General features: G+C 44.1%; 1 protein-coding gene across 7 annotated transcripts in view; it reads left to right on the top strand.

The window, feature by feature from the left end:
- DGKG (diacylglycerol kinase gamma) overlaps positions 1–27,193 on the top strand; it is a 209,015-nt gene that overhangs the window by 59,784 nt on the left and 122,038 nt on the right. For 3 of the 7 annotated variants that reach the window (XM_074404671.1, XM_010337689.3, XM_074404672.1), the window contains exons 4-12: positions 3,834–3,999; positions 4,564–4,626; positions 4,743–4,820; positions 11,570–11,740; positions 15,273–15,322; positions 19,210–19,284; positions 19,987–20,109; positions 24,520–24,637; positions 26,766–26,854. In XM_074404671.1, coding sequence (XP_074260772.1) covers positions 3,834–3,999; positions 4,564–4,626; positions 4,743–4,820; positions 11,570–11,740; positions 15,273–15,322; positions 19,210–19,284; positions 19,987–20,109; positions 24,520–24,637; positions 26,766–26,854 — 933 coding nt within the window. The remainder of the gene's footprint in view (positions 1–3,833; positions 4,000–4,563; positions 4,627–4,742; positions 4,821–11,569; positions 11,741–15,272; positions 15,323–19,209; positions 19,285–19,986; positions 20,110–24,519; positions 24,638–26,765; positions 26,855–27,193) is intronic. The other 4 variants (XM_003926986.4, XM_003926985.4, XM_003926984.4 and 1 more) reach the window with 2 other exon arrangements.

Below are 27,193 nucleotides of genomic sequence, written 5' to 3'. Positions count from 1 at the left end.
CTCTAGGATAGGGATATACATGATTGGACGAGTTCCATCAGTGTTATTTTCCAAGTTTTCATAACAGTTTGTCAACTCTTCCTATGGCGCTTGCCACTGATGAATTGTAATTATTTCAGTATCTTTACCTCTTACATAACACTGACTCTTTAGAGATGTGGTCCCATGCCTAATTCATTGGTGTGTTCTTTATTGGTGCCCAGCACTGTTCCCTGTACTTAAGAGGCTCAATAATTCATTTCTCATTGAGACGTTTTAGTGGCAGTAAGCCATCAAACTCAAGACAAATTAAACCCTTTCTGTTTCCCTAACCTCATGCCATGCCATTATACCTGCTACTTGGTATATATATATATATATATATATATATATATATATATATATATATCTCAAGCACATTTCCCCCTTTTTCCAATCTGTTTCTTCTTCAGCAACTTGTGAGTGGGGATATATATATATATATATATATATATATATATATATACACACACACACACACATACATACATACATTACATGATTACATGTGCACATGGACAGAGTGCATATGTGCACATAGGGAATAAAAGGAGAAAATGCCAGAATCATCTCAGAGCTCAAAGTAACTACAAACCTAGGTTGGAGGGGATTATTGGAGGCTGTGAATCCCAAAGGTCTAGGACAGTATACAGGATGCTCCACTGGACTGAAGAACACAGCATATTAGACCTTCTACTTACATTCCTCTAATTTCCATTTGCCAATTTCATTTTGCAAATATTTTACAATGTATAGTATAAGAACACAGTAGTGCATCAGCTGATCTCAGTTCCATTCCATGGGCAATTAAAAACGATGGAAAGTTTTCAAGTAGAGAAGCAATCTTATCAGAGTTGTGCTTTAGGAAGATGAATATGGCAAGGATAGGTAAGATAGGTGAGAGAACTGGCGGATGTGCATGGGGATAAGGAAGACTATGAGAGGTATGGCAATGGTCTGGGTGAGATGTATGGGACACAAGTCAGAACCCAGGAATTTTGGTGATGGCAGCAGGACCAATGTGACAGACATTGCAGAAGAACAGTGGACAGAAGGAAGGAACAAGAACTAGTCTCCAACAACAGAGTTCAAAGCTGAGCCTGTAATGTTGGGAGCATAATGGTGTCATTGGCATTAAAAGAAATTGTAAAGTCAGGAAGAGGAACTGGTTTTCAGGGAGCAAGCTAATTGAAGTTTAGAACTTGAAATCTTCTAGTTCAGCACTCACAAATTTGCTGAAGAAGAAACAGATTGGGAAAAGGGAGAAAATGCACTTGGTCTGAGACCAGTCACAAGGTTTCTTGAGTCTCATGCTGATCTTGTCTGATGATCTTTTGGCTTTGGTTTTTTACAGCATTTTGTTAGACTGTTTAAACTTTCTTTTTATTATATCATTTAGTACAGTCTGCTTTCCAGAAATATTTTATTCTGATAGTTTTCATTTGATGCCAGCTGAAGGAGATTAATACTACACTTTGGAACTGAAAACTACCTTTTAAAATAGTACTTGTCCATTAAAGTGGTACAAAAAGACAATGCAAAAAGAGCTTTAGAAACAAATGAATGAATAACAGTGCCATCAGCAAATATTCAGTGAAATCAAAGTAGAGAATGAAGAGAACCAAAATAGAACAACTCCATGGAAAATAGAGAGTTTCAGAAAGAAGAGAGGATGAAATGTTGCAGACAGGCCAAAGGCAAGAAAGTCTAAAAAGAGATGATTATATCTGTGACATTCAACAAAGCAGGTTCAGAAGTAATGGTCTAGGGTCCAATCTAAATGGGATTAAGGAGGTGAAGAGGCTAGTCTGGTCTGCTTGGAGAAATGTAAAAGGAAAGGGGAGAAGGATGGGCCAGTAGTTCTGGCAGACAGCAATTTCTTTGGAATAGTGGACATTTAACATACTTGCAGGCAGATGAAAAGAAAATGCTGGAGATGCAATTAGAGCTAGCGAGGTTGGAATCAAGGGTCATAGCGGATGGGTTGCAACTGGAGAGGAGGGGCCAGGCACAGTGGCTCATGCCAGTAATCCCAGCACTTTGGGAGGCCAAGGCAGGCAGATCACTTGAGGTCAGTACTTCAAGACCAGCCTGGTCAACATGGTGAAACCCCGTCTGTAATAAAAATACAAAAATTAGCCAGGCATGGTGGTGCGCACCTGTAATCTCAGCTACTTAGGAGGCTGAGGTAGGCAAATCACTTGAACTCAGGAGGTAGAGTTTGCAGTCATCTGAGATCATGCCACGACACTCCAGCCTGGGTGACAGAGCAAGACTCTGTCTCAAAAAAAAAAAAAAAAAGAGAGAGAGAGAAGGAAGAAAAGATTTTGTTATTGTATATTAGGAAGAAGGAAGAGAATGTGGGAGGAAGGGACATTCTGAGGCATTGAAGCTATAAAGACGGAGAGGGACAGAAAGACTGAAATAAAGAGGCACAGAGACTCAGGGACAGAAAAGGAGCAGAGAGATGAATGGCTATCACAAGAAATGTGAGTCCACCATTTGCATAGAGTTCCCCTAGTCTGGTAGACGCCTCTGTCCAGCTGAATCAGACATCTTTCACTCTGCAAAGGAGATAGGTAGAACAGCCAAGCCTGGGGCTAAAGAGAAATTTCTTTGTGAGCTCCCGGTGGGGTGGGGAGGCTATTACTCACTTTTAAGGCCAAGATTTTGAACCCGAACTTGTTTGTACCCATGTAAGCCACTCCCTCGTTTGGAGAAGCCTCCCAGATCTCCCAGAACAGACAAGGGGTTAAATGCTACCAACATTTTGATGGGAGCACCAAGTAGGCTCCTGAAAAGGGATTTTATTCTCATGGCTGCTATTATTCACAGAATTCTGCACAGCAGATCTCGGAGTAGTGCTTCCTCAAATCATTTTCAGGAGCATCTGCCGGTTTGATGAAGAATCTGATGCCATCAAAGCATAAGCCAGTGATGACTCACTGCAAACTGTTGTTGTTGAGTGTTTGCTGAGTACAGCAGCCCTTTCTGGCATAGCTGCTCCCAGCCTGGGACCAGAAGCCAGGCGGTACTGGGAGAGACACAGCAGGAAGAGGGTCTAGTTTTTGGCATATCACTTGGTTCTACCTTCTGTCGTTGGCTTCCTGCTCTTCTCCTGGTGCCTAAAACCTTCACAAGGACATGTTTTGAGAAGCAGCTGAGCCAGAGCCACAGCCCCCGCCGCCCTGTTTTATTTGAGGGTTTTTCCAGGGAAGATAAGGACTATGAAAGTAATGAAAGATGGAGCCTGTTCTTTTCTCTTCCAGGTCTTTCCTACTTTGTGAGACCTGAATATTCAGGACTCACATCTGTCAAGGCACAAGAGGAAAACCAACATACTATAGAAGAACCACTTCTTTCCATCATGTTTTCAACTACATCCTTCTTCATCTTAACTAGGATTCCAGGCACAGACCTTGCCCCCACTCATGAGAGCCACATCCCTCACACGGGCCTGGGCTAAGGCAGAGCTCTGCACTGTGGCCTCCACTCCCTGGGCTCTCTCCAACACGTCACTTTCTATCTAAATTTAATAACATCCTCTCTCATTACAAGAGCCTGCCCGGGTTGTGTGCCCCACCAAACCCCAATATGCAAGCTCAGCATTTCTCATACGCATCTCCTGCACCCTGTGCCTGTCCTTCTCTATCACTTCCCGGGCTTTTTCATTCCTGCCCCCATCAGCTCCTCCACTTCCTGCTGCCTCCCTTTCCATTGCTTTCACCTGCTGTCTTTTCTACTCCTTTCCCTTCTCTCTTCCTCTCTCTCCGTTTGCTTCTCTTCACTGACTTTGCCCTTCTGTCCCTTCTCAGCCGATTAGCTATGATGTCTTCAAGCTGTTCATGAGGGCGTACCTGGAGGTGGACCTTCCCCAGCCACTGAGCATTCACCTCTTCCTGGCCTTCAGCCAGAAACCCAGACAGCAGACCCCTGACCACTCCAAGGAAGGGGCCAGCACCAGCGACGCCAGCGGCCCAGGTACGCAGACCAACTTTCTCCAAGATAAGTAGACCTGTGTAGCTCTCACCACTGCCACTGCTATAGGCTGCATTCCTGGAGGTCGCCCTGAACATAGTAACCGCCCCAAGGGAGAGAGATGCTTTTCCTCATAAGGCCTTACAGGAAGCCCTGTCTGATGAACCTCTTAGCAAGAGGAATAAAGAGGAAGCATAATTCCTGCCACTATGGATTAAAGAGCAGAATAGGGAAAGAGGAGACACAAAATAATGCATGGCAGGGGAGAGAGCCTTCAGCAAAGGCTGATGGTCCATGGACCGAGCACACTCAGCTTCTGCATCCAGGCCGCGACTACCCTGGAAGTGTTAGAGGAGAGGGAAGCCAAGATCCCTGTCTTCCTGGAGCTTGGGCTGTAATGGGCGAGACACAGCCAACCTTAATAAGTGAGCATGAACCCAGCTGACAGTAACCCGGAGACATGGACATGACCCTGGTGAACCAGGTCCCACGGGGAGGTCCCGTACCTGCCTTTCCAAGAAGCTGGAGGGCCTAGGCTGGTCTTTAAACCTTCTTTTTCTTCCTCAGATTCTAATGTACAGAATGCAGATAATGCCACCAAAGCAGACGAAGCCTGTGCTCCTGATACTGGTAAGTCTATGGAATGTAAGATTTGCGGGAGAAGTAGGGAATACCTTATCCTTGGGGAGAAGTGGGGAAACCTAACCAGCCATGCTGTCCTCAAGTAATTGTGCCCTCTTATGCAGATCTGGTCCTCCTGCGGCCTTCAGAACCTCCAACTCTGAGGCACCTGTCATCTGAATGTTCTGCGATTCCAAGGCTGGGTAAATGTTCTTGCTTTACTTGCCCTGGAACAGAGCAGGTCGGGACTTGGGACAGTTTGCTGGATGTTTACCTCTGATACGTATGCCTGCCCAGAAAGTGGAGAAAGTGGAGCACCTCTTCAGGAGAAACAGTGTGTGTGTGTGTGTGTGTGTGTGTGTGTGTGTGTGTGTGTGTGTGTGTGTCAGAAAGAGAGAGGAAGAGGTGGCTGTGGCTCTAAGGCTGAGGTGCAGATGACTCTACCAGTGGGTGGCTGAAGAGGAACAAGGCAAGAGGGTAAAAGTGTGTCCTGGTTGACTTCCAACAACATGTATAAACTATTTTGAATAAGTTGGGGATTTGCTGATAAGTTAGCAAGGGAAGCCAGCTCAAATAGTCTTGAAGATGTATTTGCCAGGCATCTGTTCATTATACATTTCATCTAAGCTTCACAATCACACCACTTTACACATGAGGAACCGAGACCTTAAGAGATTATATACCACTGGTATGACTCGTGGAGCCAGGGATTCAATCCAGAGTCATCCAACCTCAAGGCTCCTGCTGTCTTTCCTAGACCGAGAGAGGACACAGTGGTCCTGGTGGTGTGGCTGGTTCCCGTGGCATAGGCCTGGCTGCACTCTCAGTGGGGCTGCTGTAGTGGTGCCCATAGGCAGCAGGTTGTGAGAGACGTGGACTGTGAGAGATGTGGAATCTTCCCTGACATGTTTATCAGTGGGAAGCCATTCCTCTCTGCTGCTGGCAGGCCAGGCCCAAGGCCAGATGCTCCCATGAAAACGAGAAGAAAAGGTTACCATACTTAATTTCTGTTTTCATATTCAATACAAATGTCCTGAGTACTGTCACCTCGAGTTGGGTCAGGCAATAGAGCATGTTGCTTAAGGAGCCAGACTGTCTAGGTTTGACTCCCAGCGCCGACACTACCTAGCTCTGTAACCGTGGGCATGTTTGAACAATATCTCTGTGCCTCAGTGTCCCCAAGTGAGATAACAAATGTTGTTATGGAGGTTAATTGAATTAGATATGTTGGTGCTTAGAACAGTGCCTGGCACACAGTAAATGTTCAATAAATATTAGCAGTTATTATTCAGGCCACCTTCCATAAATATACTGTATTCTTTTCTTTTCTTTTTTTTTTTTTTTAAGATAAGGTCTTGCTCTGTCACCCACACTGGAGTGCAGTGGTATGATCTTAACTTACTGCAGCCTCAACCTCCCAGATTCAAGCTATTCTCATGCATCAGCCTCCTGAATAGCTGGGATTACAAGAGTGTGCCACCACACCTGGCTAATTTTTGTAGTTTTTTAGTAGAGATGGGGTTTCGCCATATTGGCCAGGCTGGTCTCGAACTCCTGACCTCAAGTGATCCACCCACTTCAGCCTCCCAGTGTGCTGGGATTACAAGCATGAGTCACTGCACTCAGACCGTAAGTATATTCTATTCTTAACTCAGTGTGGTCTGCCGTTATCTCCTTCAGTCTGCACCCTCAGTCTCCATGTACATCAGTTGGCCATCCTCCTCTCGTGAAAGGTCTCTCATGGGCTCTCTTTCTTCCAGGTTGCTCCTGAAGCTTTCAATGCAAAGACTCACAGAGAGTCAGATTTTTTTTTTTAACTGTGCATTATCATTTTATTGAAAAGCTTTAGAGATATCCAAAAGTGAATTCCAGCTCTTGGGATGGACCTGGGGGAAAAGAATGCAGTTTTATTATATTTTAAATATATATAAAACAAGATAGCGAAACTACAGCTGAAGGAGAAGGGGAACTAATTGCAACAGGGAAGTGGGATGAGAGAATTTCTTCCATGTAGTTCTAATCTTTCTTCCTGTCACAGCAAAAAGAGAAACTGGAAGGATTATTGAGTTTTCAGTGTGTAGCTGGTGAGATAAACAATTCATGATAGATGGAAAGCAGAGCATGGTTGGGGAAAAACAGTTACCCCTGGATCATAAGCTCAGCAAACTCCAGGCTGTGCACAGAGCACTAGAAAGCAAGGACTAGGAGGAGCTCTGCCTTCTCTATGGCTTCAGGGACAGCAGCAGGGCAAGACTCCACAAAAGTGCTGGCTCGTGCATGCCCTGCCCAGCGCCCCACTCAGCCATGCTGGTCCATGGCCCATTGGTGAAATGAACTTAATCCATAGATAACTCTTACTTCTTCTGTGGACTAGAGGAGGCATACACTGGCGTAAATCATTCTTGTGCTAGGGAGGAAAGGGTGAAACTAGGAGCTCTGAGATTTTAAACTCCCAGCAAGAAACTCAGTGATGAAAAGCATCTTGACCCAAATTCTTAACCTAGAGACTTTCTTATCCCGAGTGTCTGCAACTTCAGGAGGAATCTGGAAGAAGATACCTTCACTCCTGGAGGTTCTAAATTGTCTGGGCAGGTTTTGTTTTAGTGGCTAATGTTTCTAAGGTACCAAGGAAGGACTTATTGGGGACAAGTCATTATGTGATGTTGGAGAAAAGATGATGGATGATGATAATGGAAGTTAGCTGACTTATTGGACCTCCATGTGTATTTGCAATAGTTGTATCATTCTAGGTCTAAAGTAGAAATGTCCAGAGATTTCCTCCTGGAGAAGTGATTTCGTGATGTACCATATTCCTTGTGTATGGGAAAAATCAGCCCCCTGTGGTAAAATCATGAAAGGGCAATTATCTGACTCTTGGCCCAAAGAGGTATATAGCATTTTTTTCCTCTTCTTTTGAGACTTGAGATTTAAAAGGAAAAAACCTTTTCCTGCTAGGCCCTTTTCCACAGATGTCTTAATTAGATGTCCCTGTTTATCAAAAGCAAGAATTACAGGGCCAGGCAGTCACCACAGAGAGGGGCCCCTGCCAATAAGGAAGAGCCAAGTCCTGGACTCACCTTCCATCAGGCCATCTGCTGAAAAGACCAGCCTTTTCCTGTTGCCCAGGTGGAAGCCAGAGGAGGAACTTAGATTCTCATTTCATGTGGCCTGTCTAGGCCTATCAGATCAGTCTCCAGACTCACATCTAGCAAAGCCCAGTTCATTCCCAGAGCCAGGCAGGTAATGCCTGTGCCCATAGAGACAGCAGAGCAGGGCCTTCAGAGTCCAGAATTTGGCTCAGAGGCCTGAGCAATCTGTCACTGTCAGAATGGCAGCTTAGGAAAGGCTGAGCCCACCCTTCCCTTGACGAAGGCCCAGGACTAACAAGAACTTCAGTATCCCGGTGTTTAATTAATTTCTCAGGCTGCCGAGACGTTCCAGCAACTTGGAATATTGAAGTCTTGAGGAAAATCCCCCAATATTTTGTGTTAGTTTTTCCAAATTAGAAAAGTAATTTATTCACATTGTAAGGTATTTGAAGGACCCAAAAAAAAATAAAGAAACAACAAAAATGTCAAATATATAGAACATCAAGAGTGTTCTATGTTACGTGTTCCCATTATGCCACATTCCCCAACCAGAAGGGAACAAGTAACACGGATACCAGGAGAGAAAGTGGAACCAGTCAGGTCTGCCCAGAACCCTCACATGAAAGGGTTCATGACACGGCACCAGGACAGAACCTCTCTGATCCAGAAGAGGGTGTTAGCCTTTTTCACTGGTGGTAGCTGAGGGATGTACTCAGATGGCCATAGGTTAGGGGTATTTCATGTAAGGAAGAATGAAGAGGAAGGACACTAAAGAGACAGTGTCAGTGTCTCTCAGTCTTCCTGGACCCCTGCATCTCTATGACAGGAGTGAGCAGTAGACTTCAATAAAAACTAGAGCAATGGTTCAAGATCCAAGGATTGAAGTATGAACTAGCATAAATTGCATGTGTTAAAGTGTGTAATTAATAATACGTTTTGACATCTGTACGTACCTATAAAACTAGCACCATAATTAATATAACAAACACACCCATCATCTCTAAAAGTTTTTTTTATAATCCCTTTTTTATAATCCCACGCTTCATCCCCATACAACTACTGATCTGCTTTCTGTCATATATGTTAGATTGCGTTGTCTAGATTTTATAGAGATGGAATCATACACCATCTACTCCTTTGGGTCTGCCTTTTATCACTCTACATAATGATGTTGAGATGTATCCACTTTGTATGTATCAATAGTTCACATATTTTAGTTGCTGATTAGTGTTTAAGTATATAGATATTCCACAATTTGTCTATTAACCTACTGACGGACATTTAGATTGCTTCCAGTTTATGATCATTATAAATAAAAGTGTTACAAATAGTCTTGTGCTTTAATGATGTTGAATATCTTTTCATATGCTTAATTTGGTCTTATTTAATTTCTTTTTACATATTATGAGGTTCGATTTGCTAAAATGTTAATAACGTTTGCCTCTGTGCTCATGAAGGATATTGATTTGCATGTGCATGTCTGGTCATGTCATTGTTTGTCTTTGGCTTGAGAGTAATGCTGGCCTCACAAAATGTGTTGTGTAGGGTTCCTGCCTCTTAAATTTTCTGGAAGAATCTGTATAGAATTTATGGTATCTCTTCACTAAATGTTGAGCACTGGATTTTCACATTCCTACAAATAATCCTAGGCTTTGTTTTTAGGTATAGTTAGGTTACTTGGAAACAGTCTGATATGTTGGGATCTATCTTTAAAGCTTCATTGGACAGGACCAGAAAGGCATTTACTCACTACTGAGAAACAATGCTTCTGAATACTCCATTGATGATTCATGAATGATGGGAGTTTTCTACCCTGGTTGGCGGGAATAGACATTACTCCTGGTTCTCTTTGCATTCCAAGGATTATTCCCGCTAATCCTGGTTCTTTCCCCAGCCTTAGGTGTTTTCCTTCCAGGAGTGTGCTAATCACTACTCAACTGAATACCTGAAGGGAATTATTGGCTGTTACTCAAAGGGGACCTTGTACACATCGTCAGAGCTTGCTCTCTGTGCATCCCCTCCTCTCCAGAGCCTACTGTGTGAACCCTAGCCACTGTGGGCTTCCAGCTTCCTCTCCACTCAGAGACTGCAGCCTAGAAGCTCTTTCAAACTGTCTGATGTGGCAGTTGTAGGAGTCATCTCATCTCAGGGACCAGTGTTTGGTCCTCCCTGATAATGTAATGTCCTGTGACCAGTGTTTCATATATTTTGTCCAGTTTTGTCACTGTGTTAGGCGAGACAGTAAATCTGGTCTCCGTTTGTCCATTTTAGTCCAGGTGGAAGTCATCGATAATGTTTTAATGGATGAATCATCTGAGGACATAGCAATAACTTTGGGTATAACGGACTAGCCCAGTACAAAGGCCTGTTCCCATGTTTTCCTCCAGTGATGATTGCAATACTTCATTGAACATGAAATTTTATTACAACCCTCCCCTGTCTCACGATCCCTGTCTTTATCTCATCCTGCTGTATTTTCATCTCTACTTTTCCAAGCTTTCTGCTTTTGTTTAATAGGGGTGATGTCTTCTTGCATCCTGCTGAGGGTCTCGTCTGGTAGAAAACTGCTTTTGAAAGTCTGGTCCTCTGGAATCTCAGGATAAGGCTTTCTTTCCTTACTTGGCAGCTGTGTTTTGTAGGCTCCATCTTGGATTCTTCATGAGGCCCTTTGTAACATATGAAGTGTGTCAGTTACCTTTGGTCTTTCCTATTGTCCATTTGGATCATGGTCAACTTGGTCCCACAGCCTAATCCCTGGGACCCAGAAGGCTTTCACCTAGCACAGCCCTACTTGCCTAAAATGGCATATTTATTCCCATTGCTTGGTTATTTGTTTCTCTCTATGAAGAGTGAAGAGTGTACAGGTAACATTGCCTTCATTGGCAGACATTACTATCAAGGCTGTCTCTCCCACTGCCTCTACCTTCAGTACTTTATTACTTGGTGGTATAATTTTATAACACCTAAAACGTTGGATTTTCCTATGTACATCTTCCTTTTGTTCCCTAGTTAGTTATCCTCTGTGAGTCGTACATTCCTGATAGATATTAAGAGATCATTTCTAATGAGCATGGAGGTAGAGAGGGAAGACAGCACTCAAAGTGTCTCAAAAACAGAATTCACACAGGAGAATAGGGGTGGTTAGCTTTCGTTAGTAATAGAGCTTATATTTCTGAACCAGAGGGCAGAGTGTGGAAAAGACAAAGTGTTTTCCTACCTTAGAAAGGAGAAACTTCAAAGAGAAAACTTATCCCATTCCTGTGGTACAATAATTCACTTTCTACATTTTCTTCATCCAAATGATTAGACTTGCAGTTAGTTTGAGTTCTTCCGAGTTTCTGGAGATTCCTTGATTATCAATCCCAGTTTTCTCTTTTGAATATTCATCCTTTATTTGTCTTTAAATGTTTTTGAAGAGAAAATTATAAGGAGGTCTGCTGAGAAATAAGTATTGACCATTTACTATTTTGAAATCTCAGCCAAAATTACTTCTACGAGTTGGGTACGTTCCCAAAAAAGTAGGCCAAATGACATTTACCTGTTGATTATTGATATTACCAACAATCACTATCATCTTTTCTGAATATTCAGAGTATAGACAAGTTTCCTGCAAAGAAATAGACTCTTAAAGGAAGAGGAGGAGGAGGAGATCATTTTCTCAGAATGGAATCCCTTCAGAGAATATGAACTCCACAAATCGGATTTCTGGGGCCACTAATTTGATCACATCTGTGTAACTCAAGCTTTTGAAGACACTTCTACAAAATCCTTGCCTCTACCATGAAAAGGATGGGGTAACAAAGAGGGGTTCATATTTACTAAACAGAAAATGTCCTTGGATGTTTTCCCTTTGTCTGTCACAGAATCAAATGTGGTTGAGAAGCAAGTACCAGCCGAAGACCAAGTGGCTGCGATGCCCCTGGAATCCCCTGTCCCTCGGTCTTCAAGCTCAGAATCCCCCATGGTATACCTGAAGGATGTTGTGTGCTACCTTTCTCTACTGGAAACAGGGCGACCTCAGGATAAGCTGGAGTGTAAGTGCTCACCCTGTCAAGGGGCTTCCACCTTTTCCTAGAGAGAGATCTGGGGTCTTGTCCATTATTCATAAACACACTGGAGATTGAGCTGGGATCGTGGGTATAGGTCCTGCCTCTTTGGGGAGGTTTCTTTGTCCTGCTACCAGCAGTGATATGGACAACTCCTAGAATCCACTCTAAGACATCATACCAGTTGTGTATCACATGGGAAGGGCATCCGATATCCAGACATTGAGAACCAGAATTTGGAAAGGGGAAGGGGTCCCATTAAGTGGTCAAGACTCCCTTGCTTTGCTGGCCGGACTTCCTGAAAGCCTTTACTCAGCAAATTGCTACCTCCTCATAATAGGTTTTTTAAAGAAAGATATTCAACATCTGTCCTCCTTCCCCTATTCCGTGCCCAGGCAACTCTTAACTATGAGGAATTATTTTTTTCTTGAAATCTCATCAACTCTGTCTCAGTAAGGCTTTGTCCATTTCTCTACGTATGCTCCACCCCAAGATCTTGGCCTATAGAGAATGAGGGGGCCAGTTAGTTGAAAAGGAAATTGCAGGAGAAGAGTAAGAGCTGGGGGCAGAAAGTTCACAGTGGCTGAAACAGCCTGCAGTCTGGTAGATGATTCAGTCCAGGGACGGTTTCCCTGGCTTCTGTGAGCCTGCAGACATACTGTTAAAAAACAGGACATGATAGGACCTTGTTAAAAAATTTGTATTGTCTTTGCTTCTCTTGGGAACTTAAGCAGACAGTAAGGAAAAATCATGTACGCATTATAGCCAAAATCAAAATTCCATTTAATAATGAGACTAGTCAACAAGACTTAAACATTAGCAAGGGAAGTCTGCCAAAGGTTAACTCTTGCCAAAAAACAAAATGAAACAGTTTGCTCATTAGCTGAGCTTAAAAATCTCCCCCATAGGTCTGAGGTGTTAACAATGGCAAGTTGTAAGTGCTAATTTGGTGGCAATGTAGCAGATTTCTGTTTTCTTCTAGCTAATGTTAAAAGTGAAACATCAAATTATTTCCAGCATTTAGCTAGATTTTGAGTTTTGGGCATTATATTTGTTAATAATACCAAAGAGAAGATGACAGATTTTCTGCATTAATGACTCTGAGACTTATAATAGTGATGCGAAGAAATGTTAAAACATTTTGTGACAGAAAATTTCAAAGATAAAAGTCGGGAGCGTAATGAACTTCCATGGCCCCATCACCCAGCCGCAACAATAATCAACTCATGGTCAGTCTTGTGTTTATAACACCTACCCATTCCCTCTGCCTCAGAGTATTTCAAAGCAAATTCCAGGCATCTTATAATTTTATCTGTAAATATTTCAGTATGTACCTCTAAAATCACAGACTCCTCTTCTTAAATATAACTGCAATGCCATCAGAAATGATTCCTTTTACTGTGATCGAATAGTCAGTATTCACATTTTTCAGTTATCTTAGGTATTTTCAGTTGCTTGTTTGAATCAGGATCCAGGTAAGATTCGCGCCGCACAGCTGGTTATTACGTCTCTTCATTTTCTTTTCATCTTTTGGACCCCTCTCCATCTTTTGCTATTTTTTTCCTTGCAATTTTTTGTGGCAGAAACCTTGTCATATGGAGTTTTCATTTTGGTTTGCTTTTTACTAAATCATATCAATTTATATCCTTCCTTAAATAAGGATTGAAAACAAGTTACACTTTTCTTTTTAAAAACCAAGCATGTATTTTTGGAAATAATAGCCTGAAATCCCACACCTATTGCCAATGCAATAATAACAATAACAACTATCATTCATAAACACCTTATATTTTCTAAGCACTTTAAATGCATTCTCATTTTAACCACATTGTAACCTAGAAGGAAAGCACAAGAAGGTTAAAAGACTTTCCCAAGGCCACCCTGCTAAAATTAAGATGCTTGCTCAGGCCTTTCTAGTTCTATTGTTCATGCACAGTAGGACCAGAGAGAGGTCAGTACTGGAGAGTCACCTAAGCCTGGAGTCCTGGAATATTGCTAGCAGAAAAGCTCTGTCCTTTATGTCATTCAGCCATCTGCTGGGTGAGTCAGCAGCATATGATGAGTACCTCTGACTGGGACCTTCTGAGGAACCACAAAGAATCGAAAGCCCATGACCCTCCCCTTAAAGAACTTTGACTTCGACCAGCGATGCACCCTTGAAAAAAAACACAAGGTGCAGAGACATTAAAACATCTAGGAGGAAATGATGACACGGGATAACTTAGCAGGAATAAGGGGACCAGGCGGGTACGTGCCCCAAAGGCTTGTACCGCATCAGGGAAGGATCAGTCGGGGGCACTCCGCAGAAAAAGGAGGCATGATGAAGGATTTTAAAGAATAGCAGAAAGATCATGGGGTCAGGAGATCGGGACCATCCTGGCTAACATAGTGAAACTCCATCTCTACTAAAAATACGAAAAATTGGCCAGGCATGGTGGCATGCACCTGTAGTCCCAGCTACTCAGGAGGCTGAGGCAGGAGAATCGCCTGAGCCTGGGAGGCGGAGGTTGCAGTGAGCTGAGATTGCACCACTACACTCCAGCCTAGGAGACAGAGCAAGACTCCATCTCAAAAAAAAAAAGGCAGGAAAATGAAGAAATGCTTATCTCTGCTTCCTACCATGCTGACTTATGAGACCACAGACAGGATCTTTGCCTTTTGGTTGAGTAAAATATAGGTTTCCAGGTCCTATAAGTAAAAATGTAGTCCCTTGTCCAAACTTTTCTCCCAGATTTTCCTTATCCTACATCACCTCCCTGCAATTAGAACAAGAATGAAAATGTTTCTGAATAGCATGTTTCTGAATACTTTTTAGAAAAAAGAAAAAAAGCCTTCCGTAATAACTATCTCATAGCATCATTGAGGATGAAGTAATAATGACAAAGTACATAAGACAGTATCTTGTATATGTTAAATGCGATATATAAATGTTCATTTAAAAAGGAAAATAGAAATTAGTAACATCTGTTGAGTGCTATGTTCTAAGCACAGTTGACTTGGCCTATCAGTTACACATTAATCTTCATAATAACCCTGGGAGAAACCAACTGTTATCATCTCCACTTTACAGATAAAGAAGCTGAGCTCAAAGAAGCTAAGTGACTTGTTGGACACCCCCCAGAAGTGGTAGGGCAACCCCAGGATTGAAATCTGCCTAACTCTACATTTTCTATGCTCAATAGAAGCGAAATTCTGGTGCCTCTGCCCCACCACCAGCTGGGCGTTTGCTTTAGGCTGTGTCCTTGTGGCGCTGAAAAGTGTCAGGGAATCACACTCACGACCTGGACCTCATCAGCCACATAGGTATTGCTTAGACAGGTCCAGAAGCCAGGTGGTTCTCCTCCCTTGGCTCAGCCTCTCCATTAGGAAGTCAGACTCTGCGCTCAGAGGGAGGGAGAGCTGGCTCCCACAGCCTTCGCCACGGGGTGACCGAAGTAATCTAAAAACTTGGCAGCATCAAAACTTCAGCCATCCCTGCTTCTTAGAGGACACCTCAGGCTTACCTCTGTGTTTCTTACAGTCATGTTTCGCCTCTATGATTCAGATGAGAACGGTCTCCTGGACCAAGCGGTAAGTTCTCACTCTAAATATCCCTCATGGATCTGAGAAAGGCTAGGGGAGCAGGGAGCAAGCAGAGAAAGAATCTGAAAATGTCAAGTTCCGTCTTCGTAGTAATAGCAATGTCTCGATACGGGCTGAGGAAATCCGAGTAAGACCTTCCCACCTGCTATTTCCAAACAGCCAGACTTGCAGAGCGTGAACTCCACCTTACCTTTTCACTCTAGAAGCCTGGGATCCTAAAATCTCAGGATGGAGGGAGGCTTTAGCATGTCACCTAGCTTAACTTCCCATTCAGTTCACAAGCTCTCCCTGCAAATTTCTGAAGGAGTCCTGAGGCCAAGAAGAGAGGGTGGGGGAGGCAAGAAGACCAGGGGGAAAGGGCACGAGGAAGGAGGCTGCTGGCTACTGCTGATGTGCTTTGGCATCGCCCTTGGCTGCTTCTGCTACTCCAGGGCACTAGCCAAGGAGTCTGGTTCTGTCTGCTCACGTTCCCATCCCGTTGCACCTGAGCAAGCCTGAGTCTGTCCATGTTCCCATCCCATCGCACCTGAGAAAGCCCGAGACTTACCCTCACCCCTTCAGGAATATGCAAGGATGGGTCAAGGCTCATGGAGTAAAAGGAAGAATGGAAAGAAAAGCAGGCAAGCAGAGCCAGATAGGCCCTGTGGTCCTGTCTAGCAATGTCAGAGGTAGGGCTCATTAACAAGAAGGCCCTGAGGTTGAGATGCATGGGGCTGAGTCAGACCAGAGGGAGGAAAGAAGGGAACAAGTTCTCTAGACCAACTGAGTCATCCGAATTCACCCAGGGTGCCTCCATGGGACCCCCCCCCCCCACCAACCACATTACAATGCTGTGGGTTGGGTTATTGGAGGGAACATCCAGAGAATCACAGATTCTCGAGCATTTGGCCAACACATATGTGCTGGGTGTCCACATTATGTCAGGCACTCTTCTAAGCACTGGGGGTACAGCAGTTTAGCCAACTGACAAAGTTCCATGCCCTCAGGAAGCTTTCATTCTAGTTCAAGCACAGACACTAAGCAGCATAGTAAAAACATATGTTAGGTAGAGATGGGTGCTAAGAAGGATAATAAAGGAGAGGAAATGTTAGAAGAAGTTGCACCTTTAGCGAGGGTTGCCAAGAAAGGCCTTTCTAGAAGGGGGCATCTGAACAGAGGCATGAAGGAGGTGAAGGAATAAGTGAGGGGAACAGCCTTCCAAGAGAAAGAACAGTGAGTGTGAGAGTCCTGAGGGTGCCTAAGATGTTAGAAGATTCACTCCGGGCCAGTGTGAATGGAGTGGAATGAACAGACGAGATCAGAGTGAGGAAGTAATAGGGGATGAGGTCAGAGAAGTCATGGGATGGGAGTAGGGGAGTGGGGAGTTTGCAAAACATATTCAACTTCATAGGTGACTAAGAGTCTTTATCTTTGGCCGGGCACAGTGGCTCATAGCTGTAGTCCCAGCACTTTGGGAGGCCGAGGAGGGCGGATCATGACGTCAGGAGTTCGAGACCAGCCTGGCCAATGTGGTGAAAGCCTCGTCTCTATTAAAAGTACAAACATTAGCAGGGCGTGGTAGTGCACATGTATAGTCCCAGCTACTCAGGAGGCTGAGGCAGGAGAATCACTTGAACCCGGGAGGTGGACATTGCAGTGAGCTGAGATGGCACCACTTACTCCAGCCAGGGTGACAGAGCAAGACTCTGTCTCAAAAGAAAAAAAAAAAGAAGTGTTTATTTTTTACTCCAGAAAAATGGAGAACCATTGACGATTTTGAGCAGAGGAGTGATGTGACTGACTTATGTTTTAACAGAATCACTCTAGGCCGGTGTGGTACCTCATGACTATAATCCCAGCACTTTGGGAGGCCGAGGCAGGTGGATCACCTGAGGTCAGGAATTTGAGACCAGCCTAGCCAACATGGCAAAACCCCATCTCTACTAAAAATACAAAATAAATTAGGTAGGTGTGGTGGCGGGTACCTGTAGTCTCAGCTATTCAGGAGGCTGAGGCAGGAGAATCGCTTCAACCTGGGAGGCAGAGGTTGCCACGAGCAGTATCGCGCCACTGTACTCCAGCCTGAGTGACAGAGGACATGCAAGCAGGGATACTGCTTGGGAGGCCATTGAAATAATCAAGGCATGAAATGGTGGTAGACTTGTGCAGGGTAGAATCGTTGCAGGTGGTAAGAAGTTGTTAAATTCCAGATACGTTGTAAAGGTAATATTGGTGGACTGAAGCAAATCGCAAGAGTTACCTGATTCAGCTTTTCACCTGGAATCCCTGGCGTCCATACGGTAACAGGGAGGACACCCACTACCTTAAGATAGCCATTCCACTGCTGGGGGTGACTACTGGAGACGGCTTCCTTCCTGAACACAGGCACTCCTCTGCCTGCTGGGGAAGTTTTCAAGTCAAAACCTGCTTCTGCTTCCCAATCCCCCAACCCAGCAGGGAGGCCAAAATAAGTCAATCCTCAACTCCTCCCTTCTCTGTATCCCTCTGCTTCCTTCTGCCCTGTACCTGATCAGGACAAGTGGAATACCTATCCCATACAATAGGCCTTCACGTATTTGAAGGTGCTATCACATCTCCCATAAAATCTTCTCCGAGCTAAAATTTCCCTATTCCTACACTGATTCTCACAAGGCAGGCTTAAATATCCACTTTGAACAAGGTCTGGTTTGTCAATGCTGTTCCTGAAATGTGGCACAGAACAGAATCCATCCCCAATCTTTAAGTATCCAAACGTGGCCTGACCAGGAAGACCTCAGGAGGACTTTTTCTTTTTGAAATCTGCCAACTCTGCTTCTATTTACATAGCCCAACACTGAGTCCAATTCTTGGTTCCCGAATTACATTTTCTCATGAAATCTTGGACCCAACCAGATAGACAAACTCTTTTCTATTGGAACTTCTGCCAAAAACCTCTCCCCATCTTTCTGCCCACTTTCTTACCCTCATCTACTAGCCTATCTTGTAGTTTTGCAATGAATTATTTTTTAACTTAAATGAAATACAATTTGTTAAAATCCCTGCTGGGTTTTAGCTTGCTGTTTTGACCCAGCATTCTATCTGGCAGAGGTACCTGCCACTTTTGAATCTTGCTTCAGTCTACCATCACGTCCTCCCAAAACAATCTTACTATGAACATCTTAGCTGGTGCCTAAGTGGGGCTAACTTTAATACTAAATGCCTCTTCAGTCTGGTATGTTTCAGTGGGGCTCTCAGAACACTGACTCACTGGCATCCAACAATTCTGTGAGGTTTTAGATGGAGCCTGGCCTCAGTACCAAAAGGCTCATTGATCAAGTAAATGTATTCCTCATGAGTTTCCTGTCCACGGACTCCTGGGCTAAGGGCTGGACCATGGTAAAAAGGAAGCAGAGGATATACCAAAAGAAATGGAAATCATGATACCTGAGCTAAGACCAACACAGTAACCCTCCATGCAAGAGAAACTGGCCTCAAGTGGGGAGATGGATCCCAAATTGCTGAAGCTGTGGGGATGAGTGATGAGAAGTGACAGGAGAAACCTGCCTTGGTTTGTAAGTATTTGTGAAAGCTATAATCACAAAGTGGGGTAAAACAGGAGTGCTTTCTATACTTTCCAAGTTAAAGCACAAAATAAGGGAAGGAAGGTGGGTCCAGGAAGAAGCCAGTGCTCATGAGCTTTTTGCCTACCTCCAGCTTATGCATGCTCTGTGCCTCTCGTGAGCTTTGTGGTCAAGATGGAAATAAACTGAGCTCCTCACAAATGCCAGTTACTGCATCAGCTTCTTCTCTTGCTGTGCCCTGTCTGTCTTCCCACTGGGCTTAATTTTTAGTTTTGCTCTTAAGGACACATGTTTGGTTGTCTCCTTTTGATATTTTCTCCCTTTGCTATTTTCTAGGAGATGGATTGCATTGTCAACCAAATGCTGCATATCGCCCAGTACCTGGAGTGGGACCCCACAGAGCTAAGGCCTGTGAGTTTCTGAAAGGACGGGGTGGCTTTGGAGTGAGCTTCCAAGATGTGAGTGGGTCCACGCTCGGGACATGAATGAGTGCTTACTCTGCAGGTGCTCCCAGACTCATCTTCTTTAGGCAGCTTCTTTGGAGTCCTGCCCTTTACCTTCCACCTCTCCGACAGGAAAAACGTAGGCAGCAGGAAAACATGCAGACGTAACTGAAATAACAAGGCTAATATTTTCACCAGAGCTAAAATGTTATAACAGAAATTCATCAATCAAAGAATTTAGAGAAAACCATCGAGATTTCTGTTAGAAAGAATTGTAGAGATTTTCCCCAATCACCAGATAATATGAATCACAGGAATAATTCCATTTGGGGGCTTCTATGTGTCAGGTATTATATTATTCACTTTACATTCATTTTCTCTAATCCCTGCTACGCTGCTGCAAACACAACAATACTGTTTCCATTTCTACAGATAAGCAAACCAGAGAGCACAGAGTCAGAGTGACTAGCCCAAGGCCCAAGGCCCAAGGTCAGAACCAGTCCTGGAAGCTTGGCCTCCTCACTCCCAGTCTGCTCTATTGGCACTTAACAGGAGGGGAAAGGGGTAAAACACAAACCAATAATGCAAGACGAACAAGACAGCAGAGGCAGAAGGGAGGTAGACGTGTCGATGACGAAAATGGACAATGGTTGCTCTTTGGATTCCACAGATACTGAAGGAGATGTTGCAAGGGATGGACGACGACCGGGACGGTTTTGTGTCTCTACAGGAATGGGTCCACGGAGGGATGACCACCATCCCGTTACTGGTCCTCCTGGGGATGGATGACTCTGTAAGTCAACAAGCTGGAGTTTGGAGATCTCTTGCTATTCAGGAACACTGGGCTCCATGTCAGTATCAACATATCACTTTGGCTTCTGCTCCAGACTGCCCAACAGACGTGCCATGTATTCTTGACCAGTCCCAAAGTCCTCTCTATTCACATTATTTTGTATCCATTAGCGCCTGAAATATATTCATCTGACAGACATTTGCTACATTATAACTACATTAAAAATACTGTTCTGCACACCATGAAGGAACATAGATATGATATCTGCCTGCAAGAACCGTATACTCAACCAGGCAAAGGGCACAAAAACTGCCAAGAAGAATTCCGTCTTTTCAACCAATTAGGTTTAAAAAATGCTGAGAGGATTGGAAAAGGAAGGGAGAGAGGAAAGAACGAAGAAAGAGAGGAAAAAATACTGATCTGTTGTGGGTGCAGCTTCCATGAATGGTACCTTATTTAACAATCAGAACAACCAGATGAGGCAAATATTTTTGTCCCAGTTTATACAGATGGAAAACTGAGATTCTAAGCCTGAGGAGCAAAAGGAGGAGTGAGGATTTGTCTCTGACACCAAAGATACTGCACTTTGTAACATCCCACACGTGAGAGTTAGGCCAGTGGGAAGAAACCCTGGAAGGTGTTTGACTTGTCCCTGAAAAACACATGAGATTTTGATGTCCCATTCTGGAGAATAGAGAGCAGGTGGAAAGACCTGGAGGATGTTTGATCTGGCTCTCAAGGATGGGATCGACTTGGGGGACAGAAGCGCAGTTTATGGCTTGGAGAACAGCTTGATCAAAAACACAAATGAAAGGAAGTTCAGGTGTATTAGGCAAATCTCCCGTTTGATCAGAGTAGGACACATGTGTAAAGGCTTAATGTGAAACCAGTGGTTATATATACCTTCATCTGACCCAGTTACTGTATTCTCCACATACTTACCAAGTGAACTCACTTCCATACATGAGGTAGGGGAGGCTGAAACGAGTAGAAGCACAAATAGTGACATTAAGCGTTTACCAGTCACACAGGTTGTGTGACAACACTACTTTGAGATTACAGATCTCAAAAGATTACGCTTCTTTGAGATTCTTCCATAGAGACGAACAGAGAAGCAAGTGCCTCCAGCTGACCAAGTCGCCTGTAATAGCTCCATTTCACAGCTCTTCAATTCAGGGCTAAAGCTGAGCCTCCATTTCTAAAACTCAAGAACTAAGAATCTGGCAGTCATTTCTTAGTATGTCCAGTTCTTTCCAAATGCTAAGGAGAAATCAAGGAATCAGGAACTACATGACCCCCTTTTTGTCCCTTAGAACCCTAGAAAGTCAAGCTGGAAAAGATCTTTGTGGTCCCTCCCTGGTTGATCCCCTTTGTTTTATAAAATGAGACCCAGAGAGGTAAAAGAACTTGCCCAAGAATACATCAAACTAATACCAGAGGTCATCCCCTTCACTCAGTCACATTACCCCCCTCATCTGATGATCCCTTGCCAGGAAGCTGTATGTACCAGAACCCATGTGACCCAGGACCTGGAGGGGCTCAGATAAGTTAGATACACTTTCTAGTGACATTACTCACTCAAGATTATACTCAAATCAAAATGGAAATTCCGCTTGGATGCTGTTCCAAAACACCATTTTTTTCTCATTTAGGAAATAGAGATGGGACATTTTAGTTACAGGGAACCAATTTCCATTTTCTGTTCTACTTTGAGCTTGCTGAGGTTCAAAATACCACCAACTCTTTGCGTGGAAAAGACCCACTGTTTTGTGGCTGAAGAAAGCAGAGCCCATGTACTTCCTCAGCATTCTCCCCCAGCGTCTCCCCTAAATGCCAGATCAGCCTTGTAGAAAACTCTCATTGACATCAGGAAAGTGGCCAATGAATGCAAATGCAAGTTTAGTTTTATTAATCAAGAGTTTTATGCTCTTTATTTTTAAGTATGTACTTACAAAGTTTTCAACATTAAGTATTTGGGGTTTTGGAGAAAGCCCCCATCCATGTCTTAAAAATCCATTGCTTGTTCGGCTTTTTCAAAACCCGCATGCAATCCCTGAAGAGTCTGGGGAAATCACTGAATGAGATATTTGCAAAACAGACTGTCTCCCAGGGAAATCACAGCAGCAGCATAAAACCTGGCAGGCACAAGGAAGGTAACTCCCACGTGCTGCAGCCACCATCATGTGAAAAGGAAAGAGCCACATGATGGTGCTATAACCCAAGCAGAGACATCACGGTATCCCAAGTCCCGGTCCACGCACTTCTTAAATCTATAGAAACAGTCACTGAGAAAGGGGAATCCGCTAACTGACTTAGCTACTAGAGGTGTTTCCAAATCCATTGACTGTCCTTTGGGCTACATGAAGACAGTCCGCTGGAGAGTTCTATCATTTTCCTGCTATCCATACAGAAAAACCCTGGCTTGTGAGGTAGACGAGAGGGATGAAAAAAGCACGGACTCTGGCCAGCAAAAGACCCAAGTTTCACTACTCGTTCAGTCCCTCATTATCTGTGTGGGCTTGAGCTAGTTACAGAACTTCTCCGAATCTCTGTTTCTCATTTCTAGAATAGGAATAGTCTACCTCCTCCCATGTCAATAAACACTTTTTAGTTTATTTGTGTCTCCCAGCATCTGGAATGGAGTAAGAACTTAATGAAAGTTTAGACTTACAATGTGTCAGGAATTCAACTAGAAGCTTTACTTACATGATGTCATTTTATTCTTACAAAAATCCCTTGAGGTAGACGTTGGTGAGATGAGTAAATGAATGAATCTATCTTCTGAGGAATCATTATCAATTTGTGAATGTATTGACTAAAGTGGAGATCATTAGATAAGAGCAGGGTTTGAGGTAATGAGAAAAAAAGAGCTTCTCCAGCCCAGAGGAGGAAGCCAGCATTTCGAAAAGAATCTGAGCTCCTCTGGAGATCCTAACAAGCCTGGACACACACCGAGGTCTGGCTGCACTGACCAGCCCAAATGCATATGCACTGCAGAAGTAAGAATTGCATTTGAGTTCAGCATGTTGGACTTTACGTCCATGACCATTGATCCTCATCACCTTACCGTAGTGTTGACTGCTCACAGAGCCACCCCAAGAGTGTGATGGAGCCTATGAGGAAAGTTCAGGGACGGCATATGCAGGAGGGAAGTTGCTGAAGCCACAGCCTGAAGCCGTGCTGGGCTCCCCTGGTGTGGGAGGTGGGAGATGTGGTGCTCCAGGGAAGGTTGTGACTGTGTGAGGCTTGGTGTATCTAATGGATGGAGATGATTTCACTTCTAAGTAAAGTCAGGAGGAGATGACTTAATCCTCTCTCTGTCTGTCTTTTTACTATTCTATCTGTGTACAAAAAGTTGATAGGAAGAATACATTGTTTTCACTAAACTACTTCCTCTTGATTATAACACTAGTACATGCACACTGTAAAAAGTTTGGAACACACAGAAGAAAGTAGAAATGAGAGAATACGGTCAATCCATAGTGCTCCCAGCTCTAGTCAACTTCTGTTAACAGGTTAGTGAAACTTCTTCCCATCAAAGATCTATTATATAAACTGAGATCATAACATATCATTGAATTGGCATTCATGATACATTTGATTAGCATTGTATCATGAGCAAATTCCCATGCCACTGGATAATCTTATAAATATCTCATTGATTGCCACCTAACATTACATGGGTGTACTACAATTAGCCTTTCAGTAATTTTGAGACCTTTAGGATATTTCCCACTTTACATTATTTTAAATAACACTGGATTAAGCATCTGACAGGGCACAAAAATGCTCGTCTGCTTTTTAAAAATTATTTCTTTAGAATGAAGTCTAAGAGGAGAGAGACTGGTAAGTCAAAGGTAGCAAACACTTAAAGGGTCTTTAGATAGCTAGAGGAAGGAAGGAAGGAGGGAGGGAGGGAGGGAGGGAGGGAGGGAAGGGAAAGAAAGAGAAAAAAGAAAGAAGGAAAGAGAAAAAGAAAAAAAAGAAAGGAAAGAAGGAAGGATGAAAAGGAAGGAAGAAAGAAGGGAGGGAGGGAGAGAAGGGAGGGAGGGATGGAAGGAAAGAAAGAAGAAAGAAAGATCAGATTGCTGTTCAGTTTATGCTTCTATGTGGGAGAGGGTTTGTTTCATCCTACATATAGATACTCCCATTCAGATGTTTCTTGCTTCTAATATTTGCTAATTTTTAAAAAAAAACACAAAGAACTCTGTTTCTATTTGTATTTAAAATGGTAAAATATATATATATATATATGTATATATATATATATATATATATATATGAATTACTCATCTTCCAAATATTACAAGAGTCTTATTTAGGAAAAGGAAGAACATGCAGGAGGCCGCCCCTGGCTTCCCCCGTCTCAGGGCTGCCAGCTCGAGTTCTCACCTCCTATAACCTTTGCAGGGCTCCAAAGGGGATGGACGGCATGCCTGGACCTTGAAGCATTTCAAGAAACCGACCTACTGCAACTTCTGCCATATCATGCTCATGGGCGTTCGCAAGCAAGGCCTGTGCTGCAGTTGTGAGTAGACTTCCTTCAGACCTCCTTCCCAGGCACTATGTTGCTCTGCGCATAGTTGGTTGATCCATTCCAGGGAAAATGTAGGTATTTCTGCTTCCCAGCTTGAGGGACCACCCATATTTTTCCCACAGCAGGGAATAAAGCAAGGCCTCCATGTCCTGTTTTTACTCTACCCAAGTCCAGCGGACAGGTCTTGGACTATTATTGGAGGCTTCTTATGGGCCACTGACCCCCAGGGAAAAATTATTAAAGTCCACACATAATTTAAAAGCATCTCATGCTAATTTTAGTTGGATTTTCCAGTCAATATTTATTCTGGGTATGTTCAGAGGAAACTTTATTTTTTTTAAATTAATAAGCATTTGGGGCCGAGCACAGTGGTTCATGCCTGAAATCCCAGCACTTTGGGAGGCAGAAGCAGGCAGATTGCTTAAGGCCAGGAGTTTGAGACTGGCCTGGCCAACATGCAGAAATACTTGTTGGGAAATACCTGTCCCTACTAAAAATACTTGAAAATTAGCCGGGTGTGGTGGCATGCGCCTGTAATCCCAGCTACTCAGGAGGCTAAGGTGGGAAGATCACTCGAGCCCAGGAGGCAGAGGTTGCAGTAGCCGAGATTGCACCACTGCACTCCAAAAACAAAAAACAATAGGCCAGGGGCAGTGGCTCATGCCTGTAATCCCAGCACTTTGGGAGGCTGAGGCGGGCAGATCAAGAGGTCATAAGATCCAAAACTATCCTGGCCAACATGGTGAAACCCCATCTCTACTAAAAATACGAAAATTAGCTTGGGTGTAGTGGTGCGTGCCTGCAGTCCCAGCTACTTGGGAGGCTGAGGCAGGAGAATTGCTTGAACCTGGGAGGTGAAGGTTGCAGTGAACTGAGATTGCGCCAATGCACTCCAGCAAGATTCTGTCTCAAAAAAAAAAAAAAAAACAAAAAAAAAGCATTTTGAATTCTGTAAATGCAATGGGAATCAAAACTCTAGTTGTTTCACTTTTTAATTTCTTTATTAAAGTCAGAGTAGAAAGGTAAAAAAAACTGCAAGTGATAAGTAATAGAAGAAAAAGAGGAAGACTGGAAAGGTGAACAGGAGAAAGGGATGGAGGGAAACGGGTAAGAGGGGTAGGAAAGAAGGGGGCAGGGAGCAGGAGCAGAGGGCAGAGGGGCTGCAGCCAGAAGCCATGCCAGGCACCCAAGTATGTAGGTGCACGGAGCCCTGAACGCCCTGTGGATAGCAGCGTTCAGCCTGAACCCACCAGAGACCAGGGAGCTGCTGCTGCAGGGAGGCCCCTTGGCTGTGGTCCAGGTTGAATTGTTTTATCCAACGTGCATGTGTGAATTAGGCAACAGGTGACATCAGCCACAAGAGTCACCTTGGCAGAGCTGGGTCCGCTGTCCACAAAGACCAAGCATCAGCGGGCCAAAGAAGGGGTCCACCAGTCTCCCCTGAGCCAGTTCAAACCCAGCTCTCACCCACATTTTATAGATCAGTTTCGTTCCCATGAAGTTCTAGGCCCATAGGCCTCTGCTGTTCACATAATGGTAGTGACAAACACAGTAGTAGTGTGTGGAAGAACTGCTCTGACCCAGGCCATAATGCTTTACACAATGTAATGCTGCAACGTCCCTGCAGAGAGAAAGAGAGCCCATGTTCTTCCCATTTTACATAAAACCCTGAATGTCAGGGAGGTAAAGCAATTTTCCCAAGGTCGTGTGGATTGTCACCAGAGCCTGCCTAGCCTTAAAAAGCCCTGGCCTTCCTATACACTCTCCAATGTCTCCAGCATGGGATACCGTGGCACTGGCATAATCAGGAGGATGATGCCACACGCTCCCCTTCAAAAAAGCGCTTTCTGGGGATGCGTCCTGCTGCGTTCACTGCCCACAGAGGAAGGCAGTGGGGCAAGTGGAGCTGCAGCCGCAGCAGATAGCCGGGGACTCTCTCCTCCAAGAACAACTGGAGGCTGTTTGGAATTTCCGTTAGGCAAGCCCAGCCCCCTGTGTCCCCTGCCCCTCATGAGCCATTCAGAGGGAGGTACAGGTGTTGGCTGGGATGCGGGGGTGTCTGGAGCTCTCCTACATGGTCATTCACAAGCACCTGCCTTGATTTTTTTTTTCTTTTCAGACTGTAAATACACTGTCCACGAACGCTGTGTATCCAAAAACATTCCTGGGTGTGTCAAAACGTACTCAAAAGCCAAAAGGAGTGGCGAGGTTGGTGACAACTACTGCCTTGTTCTACTGCATGCCTCATCCAGGCAGCATGCCCATCAGCATGGATTCCTGGGCAGGAAGGGGCGCTGGGAGCTTTATCCAGTCCCTTCTCTGCCTCGAGGACCACCTGTAAACCATCCCGTTCATCCATCAATCCATTCAGCACCTTCCTTAGTGCCCGCTGTGTGCCAGGCTTTGTGCTAGGGGGTCCACGGGTTGTAAGAGATGCTCGACAACTGTGCTCTCTAGGGGGAAAGGCAGACGTGTAAGCAGAGAACAGAGTAGTGAGATGTGTGCTGCAACAACACAGCTGTGTGGAAGGCACAGTGGAAGCACAGG

This window comes from Saimiri boliviensis, chromosome 8, assembly GCF_048565385.1.
Source record: "Saimiri boliviensis isolate mSaiBol1 chromosome 8, mSaiBol1.pri, whole genome shotgun sequence".
Classification (NCBI taxonomy): Eukaryota; Metazoa; Chordata; class Mammalia; order Primates; family Cebidae; genus Saimiri; species Saimiri boliviensis.
Note: the sequence above shows the minus strand (reverse complement) of the source record. Positions and strands in the feature narration are given on the sequence as shown.